The sequence below is a fragment of the Ursus arctos genome, unplaced genomic scaffold (assembly GCF_023065955.2).
Source record: "Ursus arctos isolate Adak ecotype North America unplaced genomic scaffold, UrsArc2.0 scaffold_9, whole genome shotgun sequence".
NCBI lineage: Eukaryota > Metazoa > Chordata > Mammalia > Carnivora > Ursidae > Ursus > Ursus arctos.
Window position 1 is genome coordinate 35,313,975 of NW_026623111.1, and position 16,608 is coordinate 35,330,582.

Here is a 16,608-nt window from a genome sequence, read left to right on the forward strand (position 1 = left end):
AATATAGTCAATAATACCGTTATAACATCATATGGTAACAAATGTTGACTACACTTACTGTGATAAGCATTGAGTAATATATAGAATTGTAATATATACAGTAATATGTTGTACACCTGAAACCAATAGAACATTGTATCTCAATTATAGTTCAATATGTTTTTACATGTTAAAAAAAAGAAGAAAAACACAGGGAAGAAGCTCACTGATACTGGTCGTGGCAATGACATTTTGGATGTGACGCCCAAAGCACAAACAACAAAAGCAAAAATCAAGAAATGGGACTCCATCAAACTCAAAAGCTTCTGCATGGAAGAAAATTTTCGCAAACCATATCTTAGAAAAGGGGTTAATAACAAAAACATGTAAAGAACTCATTTAACTTAACCAAAACAAAGAGAACTACTTAAAAACGGACAGAACAGTTTTCCAAAGAAGACACCAAAATGGCCAACAGGCACATGAAAAATGTTCAACATCACTAATCATCAGAAATATGCAAATCAAAACCACAATGAGATACCACCTCACATCTGTTAACTGGCTATCACCCAGAATACAAGAGACAACAGGTGTTGGCAAGAATGTGGTGAGAAAGGAACCCTTATACCTTGTTGGGGGAATGTAAATTGGTCCAACTACTAAGGATAACAATATGGAGGTTTCTCAAAGAATTAAAAATCTGCCATACAATCCAGCAATTCCATTACTGGGTATATACCCAAAGGAAATGAAAACAGGATTTTGATGAGATATATCCCTGCCCATGTTTATCACAGCATTACTCACAATAGCCAAGAGATGGGAAATGTCTGGAAATGTCCACCAATGGATAAATAAATAAGAAAAATGTGGTACATACACACAGTGTAGCATTATTTAGCCATGAGGAAGGAAAATATACTGCTGGTTGTGACAACATGGATGGACCTTGAGCATGTAAGCTAAGCAACGTTAAGTCAAACAAAGACAAGCACTATATGATATCACTCAAATGTGGAATCTTAAAAAGTTAAACCTGTAAAAAAAAAAAATGGAGTAAAATGGTGATTACCAGGGGATTGTATGGGGGGGGGAGCACAAAGAGAATGATGTTTAAGGGTACAAACTGTAACCAGCAGTAAATAAGCCATACAGATCGAAGGCACAATATAATGAATACAGATAATAATATTGCACTATAATTATGTGATGTGATAAATATTGCTACATGGGCAATCATATTACAATATATAAATGTATCAAAGTAACACACTATACACCTTAAACTTAAAAATACAGAAATCACTGGAATTATATGTATGAATCCTTACCCTCCACCTGCAAAGAGACAGCCTAGATGCAGCTTTCACTAATCAGAAGAAAAGAGGTCAAAATTTGGGAGAATTCCCTCTGAATAGCTGTGAGCATCTGCTTTAGATCTCTCTGCTTTCTTCAAATACCTGGACTTTCAGCAACTAAAAAACTTATATTCAAAATGTGTAGCAGAGTTTCAATAGGAGCTAATGAGTTGAAAGCTAACATCGTTTTCTCAAAATTGTGGAAATATATATTTAAATCCAATTTCTAGCCTAAAATTTTTGGCCAAGTGCCCAAATTCTGAGCGATATTTGAGCCCACCTGGCTCTGTGACAATTTGTTCTCTTGCACAAAATTGCTGAAAATCAAAGCTAAATGCATTCACCAGAAATAGAAATATAGAGTATGATTAAGAGGTGCTTTGCCTAAATACACGCCGTAGTTTGAGACAATAACCAGCGAATACCAGTATTCTTGTTAATTGTGTCAAAATTGACCAGTGACCAGCACTAAACCTAGAAATGTACACTTTTTTTTCCTAAGCAATGAAGAACCAACTAGAATAAACTTATTTTAATAATATTTTAACATTGATTTTATACTTACTAGGTCAATATTTTTTTGTAAAATTTCACTAATAATGACGGGAACTTTTCAGAGCAATTTGAATAGGTATTATTATCAATGTCCTCAAAAAGCAAAAGAGAAGAAGTCTGGTGCTAAGAATTAATAATGTAGAGAAATGGGATTAGTTACATGATCTGAGGCCCTAACATACATTGAGCATTTAATTTGTGCCTGCCTATTATTCTTCTAAGTGTTTTACATGGATTACTTCATTTAAACCTCACAACAAACCTCTGAGTATTATTGTTTCCTCACCTTTCCTTCAGGAGGGAGATTAAATTATTTTCCCAAGATATCAAAGCTAGATCCAGAATTTGTCAAGGAATCTGACGGAGAAGTACTGAACTATTCAAGGCTTTTACTTCTTCAGAGCGAGAGCCATTAAACACACTACTCCTCTCCCTATTCTCCTCACACAGAAATTACAGCTGTCTAATTATACAAAATGATGAGAAAGAGTGATATATTATGAATTCCATCTATGCTCAAACTCTGGTTATTTTAACTCATGAAAGAAACGGAAGTAACATAACTGAATGCTTAAATCACTCACATTTTGGTGACAAGAAGTCAACACTATATATTTTTTTATTTATATTCTATTATTGTATTTAGCTTACTTTTCCCCCCAATGTAAATAGAGTTTAATAGGAGAATGCTTACAATATGGTGCAAATAACATTCTAAGTTTAACTGCTGCACAACCATTGGACTAAATTTGGTGAATAAACATTGAAATAATGAGCATCCTACCAGTATCACGAAGTGTGTGCTGTTATTGCCAGCAAAGCTGATTTATTTTTATTAACTATCTTGACACAAGGTTAATGAATATAAGTAAAATTAAATTGCAATACTGATCATAAAATAGTAATATCTGTTAAGTGTATTTTAAGGTACCTTTTAAAAACTAAGAGTTGAGATTGCGATATAGAGTTAACCAGATACTCACTTTTGGAAATACTGACAAGTACAGTCAAATCATTTCTGACCTTATATTACAGCACTATAGGGCCTGACTATGTCTGGAGATAGCAGCCACTCTCCATCTGAGATGTTCTGAAAGGCAAGTACTCAGCAATCTGGTTACAGAAAGGCTGCAGCACAAAGTATTTGACCAACATCCTTCATATCATTTAAATATGAATAAACGTGTGTGGGCATCTGTGTGTATGTTTACAATGCTAACAAGTTCATTCATAACATTATTCCAATCTGCCTCTACTTTTGCTAACACTTTACTTATTTTCATTCTTCATAGGTGCCTGTGTAACAACTTCTCACGTCTTTACTCCTGCCTCTTGCTAATACACTCATACCTACTAACATAATTCACAATTACACAAAGTTTACTGAGATCACCCATTTAAATGCAAGGTCTCTTTCATTCATATTTGTATGCTTTGTCCCATGGTGGTGTAGTCTGGTAATGACTCAATAAGTTCAATTTAAATTGAAGTGATAGGGATGCTTGGGTGGCTCAGTCAGTTAAGCAGCTGCCTTCATCTCAGGTCAGGATCCCAGGGATCCTGGGATCCAGCCCCACAGGTCCTGGAATCAAGCCCCACCCTCTGCCCCTCCTCCCCGTTTGTTTTCTCTCTCTCTCTTTCAAATAAATAAAATCTTATGAATAAATAAATAAAAGTGATACTAAATCTTAATTCAGTAACAACCTTAATGGATGGAACTGCCAACATCTCTAGTTCATTCATTAATTTGCCCTCTTTTTCAAAAAACAAATATTTGTTGAGTGCTTAATGTGTACTAGCCACTCCACTGCGAGCTGAGAACACAAAAGTAAGACTTGGTGTCAATTTTCAAGGACTAATGCAGAAGATCAAAATGAAATGAGATTATCACATGACCTAGCAAAGCCACTTCTGGGTACATAGCGAAAGGAAATGAAAACAGGATCTCAAAGAGAGATCTGCACTCCCATGTTTATTGCAGCACTATTCACACCAGGCAAGATATGGAAGCAACTTAAGTGGACGTCAATGGATGAACAGATACAAAAGGTGTGGTAAATATCCAAGGGAATATCATTTAGCCAAGAGAAAGAAAGAAATCCTGACATTGGTGACAATATGGACACACCTTGAGGGCATTAGGCTGAGATAAGTCAGATAGAGAAAGATAAATACCTTATGATACCAATTATACGTGGACTCTAAGAAAAAGTTTGTAGAAACAGAATAGAATGGTGGTTACCAAGGGCTGACAGATGGGGGAATGGGGAGATGTTGGTCAAAGGGTACGAACTTCCAGTTATCAGATGATGAAGTTCTGGGAATCTGATGCACAGCATTGTGATTATAGTTAACAATACTGTACCAAATACTTGAAAGTTGTTAAAGTAGGTCTTGAACATTCTGGCCACAAAAAAAGAATGGTAATTACATGATATTAAGGTACTGGCCAACACTATAATGGTAACCATACTGCAATATATAAATGTATCAAATCAACATGTTGTATACTTTAAACTTACTAAATGTTGCATGTCAATTATAGCTCAATAAACTTAGGAAAAATGGGATCTATCAAGGAAGGAATAAAGAGAGAAAAAGGAAATTACATATTGTAGGAAATGTAGTAAGGACCCTGGACCTAGGCAAGGGCAGAGACTAAATGCAAAAGGATTCTACAGCAAGGCTTACTCAGTGTTGCATGACTATGATACCAAGGAATACACTTAAACCCAATGGGTTAGGATACAAACTTATAAATAATATAAGCTCAGCATAAAATACTTCATCTACTTTTGTTTTTGAAGGTGAAAAATACAACTAGCCTGGTAGGATAATTAGATTTCATGGAATGCTCCGACACAAAAGTGAATGATGGGAAGTTTACAGCTGATAAGCACAAGACGTGTATATTCAAGTCAGCAGCTAGAGAGTTTCACCATTACCCTTAGAACTTGTAAAGTAGTCAACTTAACCTGTTAGAGTAACTTTGAAAACCTATGACTACAGTTATTCTCATCTTTAGGCAACTCCTTTCAAAACCTCCCACGGCACAGCCTCTCACTACTAAAAGAACGAACTCGATTAGAAAAGCCACCAGCGTGTCTTGCAGGACAGGACCTGCTACTAAATGCTGACAGTTTACTCAAATACCCTGAAGTTAATTCAAAAGAGGGCTTAAAAACGCACCTGGAAATAAATATAAATTGAAGGGTAACCTAAAATGTTACTTTCCAAGTACTTCAAATACACATTTATATACAATACATATTTTATATATAGAGAGAGAGAGACAGAGTCAATCTCAATACCCAGCTGGTATTTAATACTGTTTTGAACTTAATTATACTAAGTATATAATTTAATGTCATTAACCAATATCCAGAACCAATAGGCTATATGTAATTAACACAATTGATTTCAACGAAAATAGCCTCTTCATTACGCCACCTTCTAAAAAAGAACATGTAAACATATAAAATGAGTTCTAATACACAAAGTGGAAATGAATTTTCTATAGAAAAGGAGTATAGGACTATCTTAGCACTGTCTAAATATAAGTCAGTTTACCAAACTTATAACTTATAAATATTACTTGTTCCCCCAAAAAAGTGCTGAATTGAGTCAAATGGTTTGTTTTCTTTAGTTTAAAAAAACATTCATAAATATGGCAGCCTTGTGCAATAAAAATTAACCCTTTTATCAAGTAAGGACATAAAATATATATTTACTGTATTCTTATGGAAATTTAACATAGAAATATTTGATTCATTCATATATAGTTCACACTACCTTTTTTTTTGCTTGTAGAGCTAAGTTCTAAGTACTCAGTGGACATTGAAATATACTTGTCAAATTGATTGCATGAAACAGGTATAATTTTTGTATGTTTAGGAGGAAGGGCTTTGAAGTAAGACAGAACCATTCAAATTCCATCTCAGCCCCATATAGGCCTATGACCCAGGGATGTTATTTAACCTTTTCAAATCATAGTTTCCTAACTGGAGTAGCAGGGAACCAAGCTCAAGGAATGTTATGAGAAGTAAATAAGTGATGTGTATTTAGGTGTACAGTAAATGTTCTTTTTATTACACGTCTGTATTTTGAAAAAATAATCAACTTTTTTCCAAGCTTACAGGGAAAATATTTAACATCAACATTTATTTATAATTCTGTCTGTGGCAAAGGACATGTATTATACTTTTATTATCTAAGATGTCAATAAAAATGTTAATGTCATGGGGAAAATGTCATTAAGTATAATAAATGTACAAAATAAAACAAAGCATACAAACCATTTGTATAGTACAACAACAATGACTAGAAAAAAGACTGGAAGAAAATAAAACAAGATTTTATTAGCAGTTACCGTTGGTGATCTTTTAAATTTTACTTTTCTTTTACAAAATTCTTAAAATTGCATGTATTAGTTTCATAATCAAACAAGACCTACTTTTAAATGACAAGCTGACAATCATTTTCACATTTTTAACTAATGCCAGTTAATAACTCATGACAGTAGAATAGATAATAATTGATGCTTATTTTCATACAGATTATTTCTCTTTTTTCCAGGGGATTTTTTAAAACTAACTCTCACATGCGTACACACACACACACACTGTGAGTTCTGGCAATCTAAGCTACAAAAGAAAAAGAACTTTGTCAATAAAACTTATAATGTCATTTAGTCTTTCAGCCTCATAATCTGAACAACAACTGACCAATAGAAGCTGTAGAGGTAGCAGGGAAAGCTAAAGTCATAACCCTATAAAAAAAAAAAAAAAGATAAAGTTTAAGGGCGTCTGGATGGCTCAGTTGGTTAAGTGTCGAACTCGATTTCAGCTCAGGTCATGATCTCAGGGTCTTGAGATCAAGCCCCAGGTGAGGCTCCAACCTCAGGGTGGAGTCCCCTGGAAATTCCCTCTCTCCTTTTGCCCCTCTCCCCTCAAATAAATAAATAAATCTTAAAAAAAAAAAAAAAAAAGATCAAGTTTAGAGACAGTACTATGCCAGACATAAAAGTTTAATGCCCTTAAACAGGAGCCAATGCCATAGCACAGCCTCCAAACTTTTTGCACCCCAAGGTTTTTGTCATTTTCTGTCTGCTTTATTACTTCACCTATTTGCATGAAATCAGGATGTTGGTGTTTAAAAAGTTACCTGTGCCTTTTGCTTATTGACTCAAAAGTCATTCAGTCATGTGGTTGCAAAAGAAATTTCACATTACAATTATAAAAATAACTAGTAAGTCTTTAGGAGGAAAAGAAGTATCTTTTTAAAAAATAACTAACAAAATTCTTTTCCATACAACATTTGGTGATAAAAGTAGAAACACTTTTAGATTAGAAAATAACATAAAATAATATAAAATTTTAAAGGTATGCATCTAAATAGAATAACTTTTTAAAGATGTTTGTTAGAAAGCTTTGAAACAACAGGCCTGTTAACATAGGACTAAATAGCTATTTGAATATTTTTAACTCAACTAGCTATCTTCAACCCACCACAGTCAAATAAATCAGAATAGATTTGAAAGAGTAGATATAAAAATCCATTAAGACAAATTAGAATTCACAGCTAAGTTCAGTAATAGCATTAATTCCTAGATCTGGCACTCTCATACGTCACAATAAGAGATGTATACCAAACTTAAAGAAAATCAAGTGCATCCTGGAGGAATATATACTTTCATACCAAATATTACTCAACCAACATATGGAGTACAAAACTGGAAGCATTTTAAGGTAAGAGCAGCACTACCATTCTGTAAACACCTGATTGTGAGAAATAAAAGATATATATATATATATAATGTTTATTCTAACTATAGCTGGTTTACATATCACATGCCAAGCCTATAACTATTTGTTGTGAATGTAGTACAATGCAATATAAAATGCCTGGTCTTCTAGATATAGCTAAAAACAGTCACAAGCACACTTAACAGACACCACCACCCAAAATCAACTCTGCTTTCCTTCAAGAAAGGACAATCTTCAATATTAAAAGAGTAATATGGAATGGTAATATCATTAGTATAGGTTGCATAATCTGAAAGACTTGGTAAAATAATGAGTTAACACTGAAAATAGATAAAAGTGTCCATCCAGCCAAATGAAGTTGGTATTAAATGTTTAATAGCCTGTATATAACCTTGAGCATTGGAACCCAATGACTTGGATACAAGCACTTAAGGAGATAATGAATCTAGCTCAGTGTTTGTCAGAAAATACTACCAAACTTTCAAGTCCTAGTAGAGAGCATTAAAACACTTCTTGGCCCTGAATCAGAAAAGAATTCTGTTGGAGTTGATCCAAAAAAACTAACTTTAGTATGACTGGCAAACCTAGGTGACTAGAATCTGGCCTGAAAAGTCCAAGTTCCAAGAAAGAACTTGTGATTAAATTGGTCGTGTCAAACTTTTGAAAGTTTATTATGCTATCATTGGATTGCAAAATAATTTTCTAATTAACTTTATTTTAGTGTATAACATGTATCAGTCATTTTAAACACCTTTTAAAGTTCAGGCTGTGGGTGAAATTAGCGGCATGAAAACTGTAGAACTGTAGTTTATATACTGGAACATCAATTTCAGCTTACTTCCTCTCCCCTTGTGCCCCTGAGTTTCTGTACAGATGGGAAGAGAGTGGCAAACGGTTCAGCAATCCCAGACACTGCCATTTGCCAAATGTGTGATCTTGGCTATATTATTTATTTCTTCTGAGTCTCCATTCCCCTACCAGTATAATGGGGATTATTATAGTACCAATTTTATGGTATTTGAGAATACATGTAAAGTCCTTAGACCAGTGCTTGACATATAATAAAAGCTTAACAAATGTTAGCGGTTACAATTATAAAGTCATATTATACAAAGTTTATTATTGCTGTCAATATTAAATTTTAACTTTTGTTATGTAATAAGTATAGTCGATTTAATTACAAATTTTGTTGAAAAAACTGTGTCAAAGGGGAAATAAAAAATAGTAAGACCTCCTTCTACCTCTAAAACAGAGTGGACAAACAAGCTCATCCATTCATTTTGTTTTTATGAATAGCACCGATAGTTTTCTTAAATATAGACTGTTAAACAAAATAATTATACTCTGTATACTTATTACCTAAGCTGAAGGGAATGGAAATATAAAAATTGCACAGTGCGGTTTCATTCACTAATATTAAAAGAAATGCTGTGCAAAATAATCTGTGAAAATATGCTACAGTCTATATAAAACATTAAATAAATGCATATACAATAGGATTCAAGATAAATTTTACATCACAAATTGGTTTTATATTGCATTTGGTTAGTCAATGACTAGAATACCACTTCAGAAGAACATTACTTAACCTGGGATTGTGTATTTTCCCCCACGGAATAATCAATGAAGAAGGCTTTAGGTTGCTTAGAGTTCTAGGACTTTTATGAATGAAGTTCATTAGTTATGTGAGTACTCTGCACATAGTTATTTGTAATACAGATATTTTATTTTATTTAACACTTCTTCTGGCTCCAGAAGTTAAATATCCTAAATTCCAAATATCTCTCAAATTACCTTATTAGTTAAATCGCAAGAGTTTCCCACTGCAATAAACTATTTTAAGGGCATGTTTTCATAATTTAGAGACAACCTGTGTTCTCTTCATAATCAAAGTAAGAACATGTTCAAGTCCACAACTCTCTAGGGGAAAAAGAAAGGCCAACACTGTGAAAGATTCCAAAATGCAAGAATCTTAACCATTGAGCACTTATGCTCTTATCTTCTCTAACAAAAACCTCTAGCCATAAGAGAGTCAAAAGTTTATCTCATCTTCTAAAATGCTTGGAAATATACCCATGTTGGAATGACATAAATGTTTATGAGCTATAATGCTAATTAAAGGTCCCATTGATAAAGGATAAAATGTAAACAGTGATGCTAAAAAATGCTTTAATTACTTAATATATATTGAAGAGATTCCAATTTTATATAAGCAATAAAATACCACCTTCCTTTAGGCAACTTTTCTATCAAACTTGAAGCTGTGCAACAATAATACTTTGATATAATTAAGACAATTAGATTTTTATCTACCACTACAACGAGCACTTTGTTTCTCAGTGAAGTGGTTTTCACAGGAAATTCAGCACTATTTTAAAAAGACAATCTAACACTAAGGCCCACTGTGCTGTGTTTTGTCATAGCTCCAAGGTTACTAGAACATAAAATGAGCACCTTCCAATCAAGCTTGCACCTGTGCAAAAAAAAAAAAAAGTCCTTTCCACTTCTCCAGTCAAAATAAAGTGCAATAAATTGTCTAGTTCCCAAACAGTGACTGAATTACCTAAAGAAATAGATACAATTAAAGCTGGTCTGTTTCTATCATAAGCTGTCTATGATAATTCTCCCTAACTCTACAGGCAAGTTTTAAAGCTTCTTGTGTCATGCCAAAGAACAAACGTTTGCCAAATGATGTTCCTGCTGCCATCCCAGCTGGCTTTTCATTTGTCCAAATAGCTCTCTAGTTGTGGCCCTCCTCATTTGATAAGCGCACTGATTACTGTGCGGGTCCCATCCCCCCAGCCCCAGTGACACTTGGTGTAGTCCTTGAACTTGATCCACAGAGCCCCCACCCGAAGCGCACTGCAAAAAGCACCATGCTAAATGCTTTCCAAATCCTCACCCTCATTCTCTCATTTCAGAAAACCACTGCGTTTCATTCCCGCTGGGAAAGTGGACTCAATCCCCCTTTTGCACCTGAGGGGCCCAGAAAGGAAACACAATCACATACACATACACACATACTGACACGCACGCACGCACAAGGTCCCTTCCTAATCTCCAACCCTGAGAGCAGAAGACATCCACTCTCGTTCCCTCCACCCTCCGCTGTTCAAAACACCTAGCAGTTACTGACAACTGGCGCGGGGGAAATCAGGTTTCTATGAGTCGATGGACACCTCTTTCCCACCAGCTGCTCTCACGCCCCGGCCCCGTGAGGAGCTCAGGAGGCAAGGTGGCCACTTCTCTCCTTGTCGCCTTCCGAAAATACCCGTAATTGTAAACTCCTGCGCCTGACCCGCACCAACTGGAGATGATCCTGGCATGCGCGGTAATGCCTCCTTGCCAAACTGCCCTCTGTAGGGACACCACTGAGACCCACATAAATTATTGACCCCCAGGAATTGCGTGGAAGCAGAGAGAAGGAAGAGGACCTATGCGCCCAGCTTTGTGCTCGAGTCTTTTCCCCGCCCTCCGCAGATGGGAGCCCAGCGCCTCCAAGAGCTGGGCAGGGTGAGAGGGCAAAATTAACGAAGTTAAGAAAGAGGACTGGTTGGGAACCGCGTGCTTCCGAGTTGAAGAAGACGGGAATCGATAGGGAGATCACAAGGAATGAAACCGTAAATTTTGACTGCAGGGTGACGGGGCTGTGCAGGGAAAGCCCCTCGCACTTAACTAGTTAACCAGCTCCCGCCCGGGACACTGGGCCCGTGTGGGTTCCAACCCGGCTCAAACCCGCCGCGGGTCGGCGAAGGGGCGGGGAGAAGTGGGAAATGCGGAGACTGGGAACTTACGGAAAAAGATGTACTCAGTGTAGCTGCTCCAGATCTTGTCGTCGCGGTACTGGTTGACGAAGGCGGCGGTGCCCGAGGAGTTACACGCCACCATGTGGAAGCCAGCCTCGGACAGGCGATCGAACGCCTGCTCCAAGTAGGTGAACTTGAGGTAGAAGCGGGACGTGTACTTCTCGGGCGGCCGGTCAGGGTCGCGGCTCTCGTTGAGCGTGTCTCCGAAGACCTCCTTGGCCAGCGCGATGCGCCCGCACACCATGATGCGCGCCACACGCCGGAACTTGGCGTCCGCCTGGTTGTCTCGCACGGTGGTGTAGGAGCCGCGGTAGCCGAGAGTGAGGAAGCCCGAGCGCTTGTCCGGCGCACCGCCGCCGCCGCCGTGCGCTCCCGGGCCCGAGGGCGCGGCTGCGGCCGCCCCACGCAGCAACAGCGCGTCGCTGCTGCCCTGGGAGACGTTGTCTTCCAGGTCGCTCTGGCAGCCCTCGTCGTTGAGTGAGTTCTGCTTGGTGACCTTGGGCGACAGCAGCTTGACGAGATCGGTGAGCTGGAAGTACTCGGCCTCGCGCAGGAGCCGCTCCTTCTCGGGGAAGTGCTCTGGCAGCGCGAGCTGCTTGTCCCGCAGATAATCCAGCACGTACCTGAAGAGGAAGCCGTCCCGGTCGATGAAGAAGCGCGCCCGGCTGTCCCTGGGCAGTTCTCCTCGGCGTCGGGCGCCGCCCCGGGGGCTGGAGGGCGAGAACATACTGGCCAGAGTGCTGTCCGGGACGCTGAGCAGCGTCGAGTGCTTGGTCACATAGACCTGGCCTCCCACATTGAGCTCCACTACCTCGGGGAAGGGCGAGGGCACACAGGGCCCCGGGGCGGCGGCTGCAGACGCGCCCGGAGAGCTGGACGAGACCATCTCGCTAATCGGCAGGATGGTGCCGCCGCCACTGCCCGTGTCCTTCAAAGCCATGGTCCCCCCGCCGCCGGCCAAGTGACCCGGGAGAGCAGCACTTTCTCCTTCCCGAAGCCCGCACCTTCCACCGTCGGCAGCCCTCGGCCTTGGCTTGTGCCTGGTGCGCCCTCGGGCCGGGCGGCACGTTCCTTCGGCCGGGGCGTCCCGGTTCACGGCTCGGGGCAGCGGCGGCGGCGGCGGCGCCCGGGCTCCATCGGGGGAGCGAAGCGCGGGAGAAGAGCTCCGCGGGCGCCGCGGCGGCAGTGGAGGCGCGAGGAGGAGCGGCTGCTCCTTTGGGGTGACGGCAGGGAAGTGTGAGAGAGACTTGCGAGAGGCTCTTAGGCAGCCGCTCGGCGCCCCGCGGGGAGGGCGGGAGGAGGGGCCGGAGCAAAGAAAACTCGCCGCCCCAGCAGCTTGCGAGCGCGCAGCCAGCCCCAAGCGCGGACGGTGGCGCTAACTACTCCTCGCAGCCGGGGAGGCGGCACTGACGTCAAGCTCCGGACTGGGACCCGAGCCACAGCTGTCATTTAAAGAGATAGGCGCCAGCCGCTGGCTGCGGGGCTCCGACGCTAGGGGGCGGGGCGGGGGCCGAGCTGGAGGAGATGCTACTTCGCAGCCTGCGCGGAAAGCGGGCAGGGAACCGAAAACACAGGGGGAGAAGGACAGCGTCTCTCCTTCATTCATTTCATTCCTTCCATCCGTCCGTCCTTCCCTCCTTCCTTCTTTTCCGTCTCCCCTTTCTTCCTTACCTTCCTCGCCCCTCTTCGCCCAGTAAAATTAGTTTGGTTGGGGAGGGAAGAGGGTGTTTGTTTGCCCGGGGTGGGGGGGGGGGGTTGTACGCTTGCTTTAAGGTGGGAAGTGGAGTAGGGAGCGGTGGGAGTCAGGGAGAAGGTAGGAAAGTTTGGATTATAAGAAAAATGCGAGGCTCCTAATCTGAAATTACTACAAATGTTGGCGTGCGAGCGGTGATTGCAGACTACATGGCTGTGAATCTCTGGCGGCGCTTTTACCATAGTTTTTGAAGTGAAGGGCGAAATGCCCGAACCTCTATTGCAATTAATTGTCATGATTGCATGTTTAACTGCATGCGCTACGTATATCTGAAGAATCTTTAAAATCTGATTTCGGTTCACAAAATTAATAAAGGATTGTACGTAACCGTAACTGTTTTCTTCTTTAATCTTTTCATTATTTGATTCATAGTAAATACTTAATAAATGTTTTTGGAGGAAAAGACGCAACCAGGGAGGAAACTTACTCTCCGTTCCTACTGTCCAATTCTGATCAGTGCCTTGGTTAATCTCTCCATTTTCCTTTCAACTCCACAGGGCAAGAGAAATGGCTTGTTTAATTAGTCTTCTAACACCAAGAGTCAGGCCACAAATGAAAATTATATGAATTAAAGCTCACCCTAATTTCCACCTGTACATAGCACAGGTACGGTCTGCAAGATCAGCAGTATTTGTGATAAAGAGTTAGGATAGGGGCGCCTGCGGGGCTCAATTCAGCAAGAACAGACTCTTGATCCCGGCTCAGATCATAATCTCTGGGTCATGATCTCTGAGTCATGATCTCAGAATCATGATCTCAGGGTCATGATCTCAGTGCCATGAGATATGGCCAAGCCCCTGGATGGCTGGCTCTGGGTGTGGAGGCTGCTTAAGATTCTCCCTCTCCCTTTGCCCTTCCCTCCCTTAAAAAAAAAAAAAAGAATTACTTAGGATAGCAGTGCAAATGAGAAATCTCCCTTCTTGTGGCTATCCACCTGGGGCATCCTTTGTGTTCAAAAACATAAAGAATCATTGATTATAAAGTACAAAAGTGAAAAGAGTATACTGCAGAACAAAGTAGTTTGTTTCAATGATTGTAATAATATTACAGATGAATTTTATGCACTAATAGATAAAGTAATGTGTAGACTTTAGTGTCTTTTTTTTAATTCTAAATGCCTACTAAGGATTCCTTCTCTGAATCCACCAAAAAAAAAAAAAAAAGTACTGGATTTGAGATAACAGGACTAACCTCAAATTTTTATGAATAATACATTATTCTTTGGAGCACTACAAATAATATTTAATTAATTGATCATTATAAGCAACATCCACAGAAAATGTTATATCAATTTTGAAGTTAGGTTACCTGAGACTGAGAGAACCTAATGGACCAATGAAGGAACACAGCACATATCTGCCAAGACTGAGACTGGAAATTGGGTTTACAGTATACATCTTCGTGCACCCTTATAGAAGCCTATTGCCCCCCCAAATTTATAAACTGATCTAATTAAGAAGTAGAATTGACTTTCACCTTATTCATTTAAAAACTAACAGCACAAACTATTTAGAATTTAAAATAATAGTTCCTGGAAAATGAATTAATAGGAGCTTTATAACCTTTATAGATGAATAAATAATAATGCCTCAAACCACTACTAATGAAGCCCATTTATCATAAGGGAAATATCCCTAATGATAAGTATGGTACAGACCATGGAATTGCAATGAAGTGGACATATAATACATATGCATATGTATTTATGAATATGAGGTCTCCAATATTATCAGGTTAAAATCCATTTTAATTTTTTAATTACATAAAATATGCTTATAAGATAAATGGTCTAAAATTCATACTCTAAATGAATCATCTTAGAAATTCTTAATGAATTGCATTGTGTGATATATTGCTTCTTAAAATAATTCCTTCAATGTTGATTGAACATTTCTCCTTAATCTTTTCTCTCCCCGTATGCCTCTGTCTCTCACTCCCTCCCAGAACTAAACCCTCAGACCAAAGGCCAAACTAAACAAACTGCAGGTCCAGAATGTCTTTCTTTCTTTCTGCTAGAAATGCCTTTCCTTTTCTACCAGTTCCCTAATCCTTTCTCCCTGTTTATCTCTTCCCTGAGGTCTCAGCTTAAATAGCACTTTCTCTGGAAATCTTCAGCCTTTTATAAAACAGGTGTTCCCACAGCATTCTGCGTTCACACATGGGCAGGGTTTATCACACTGATGTGTCATTGTCTCTCATTAAATTGTAAGTATGGCATATAACCATATGCACTATTCTATCCCCAGCATGGTGCCCAGCCCATAAGAGAAATTTTCTATTTGTTGAATGTTTACTGCATATAAATATGTTCATATCATGAATGGATGGCAAAGCGTCAACTCTGTGCTAGACGATGGGCTATACGAGGAGAGTGCAGAGATAAGTAGGACTTGGTCCTTCAAAATTCTAATTAGGAAAAGTGAGAACAGAATCTGATCAAAACAATCTAAAAGAGAAGGGAAAATGAAAGAGATCTACACTATTGGAACAATCATTCTGATGAACTGAGCAATCAACACCAAATACTATCCAGGCATACCTCATTTTATTGCACTTCACAGATACTGCATTTTTTAAAATTGAAGGTTAGTGGCAACCCTGCATTGAGCAAGTCTATTGGCACCATTTTTCCAAAAGCATTTACTCACTTCGTATCTCTGTGTCACATTTTCACAATTCTCACAAAATTTCAAACTTTTTCATCATTATTGTATTTGTTGCAGTGATCTGTGATCAGTGATCTTTGATGTACTATTGTAGTTGTTTTGGGGTGTCACAGTCCACGTCTATATGAAGTGGCAAACTTGATAAACACTCTATGTTCTGTCTGCTCCACAGACCAGCTATTCCGCCATCTCTCTTCCTCTCCTCTGGCCTCCCTATTGCTGAGACACAACAATATCGAAATTAGGCCAGTTAATAACTCTACAATGGCCTCTTAAGTGTTCATGTGAAAGGAAGAGCCCCACTCTCTCACTTCACATCAAAAGCTACAAATGATTAAGCTTAGTGAGGAAGGCATGTTGAAAGTTGAGATAAGCTAAAATCTAGGGCTCTTGTGCCCAACAGGTAACCAAGTTGTGAGTACAAAGGAAAAGTTCTTGAAGGAAATTAAAAGTGCTACTCCAGTGAGCACATGAATGACAAGAAAGCAGAACAGCCTTATCACTGATATGCAGAAAGGTTGAGTGGTCTGGATAGAAGATCCCACCAGCCACAACATTCCTCCAAGCCAAAGCCTCATCGAGAGCAAGGCCCTAACTCTCTTCAACTCTATGAAGGCAGGGAGGTGAGGAAGCTGCAGAAGAAAAGTTTGGAGCTAGCAGAGGTTGGTTCATGCAATTTAAGGAAAGAAGCCATCTCTATAACATCAAAATGCAAGGTGAAGC

General features: G+C 39.5%; 1 protein-coding gene across 1 annotated transcript in view; it reads right to left on the minus strand.

Moving 5' to 3' along the window:
• Positions 1 to 12,833, minus strand: part of KCTD8 (potassium channel tetramerization domain containing 8) — a 236,492-nt gene extending 223,659 nt beyond the window's left edge. Inside the window, exon 1 of the mRNA XM_026508817.4 lies at positions 11,455 to 12,833. Coding sequence (XP_026364602.1) covers positions 11,455 to 12,406 — 952 coding nt within the window. The 5' untranslated portion in view covers positions 12,407 to 12,833. The remainder of the gene's footprint in view (positions 1 to 11,454) is intronic.
• Between the last annotated feature and the right edge of the window lie 3,775 nt (positions 12,834 to 16,608).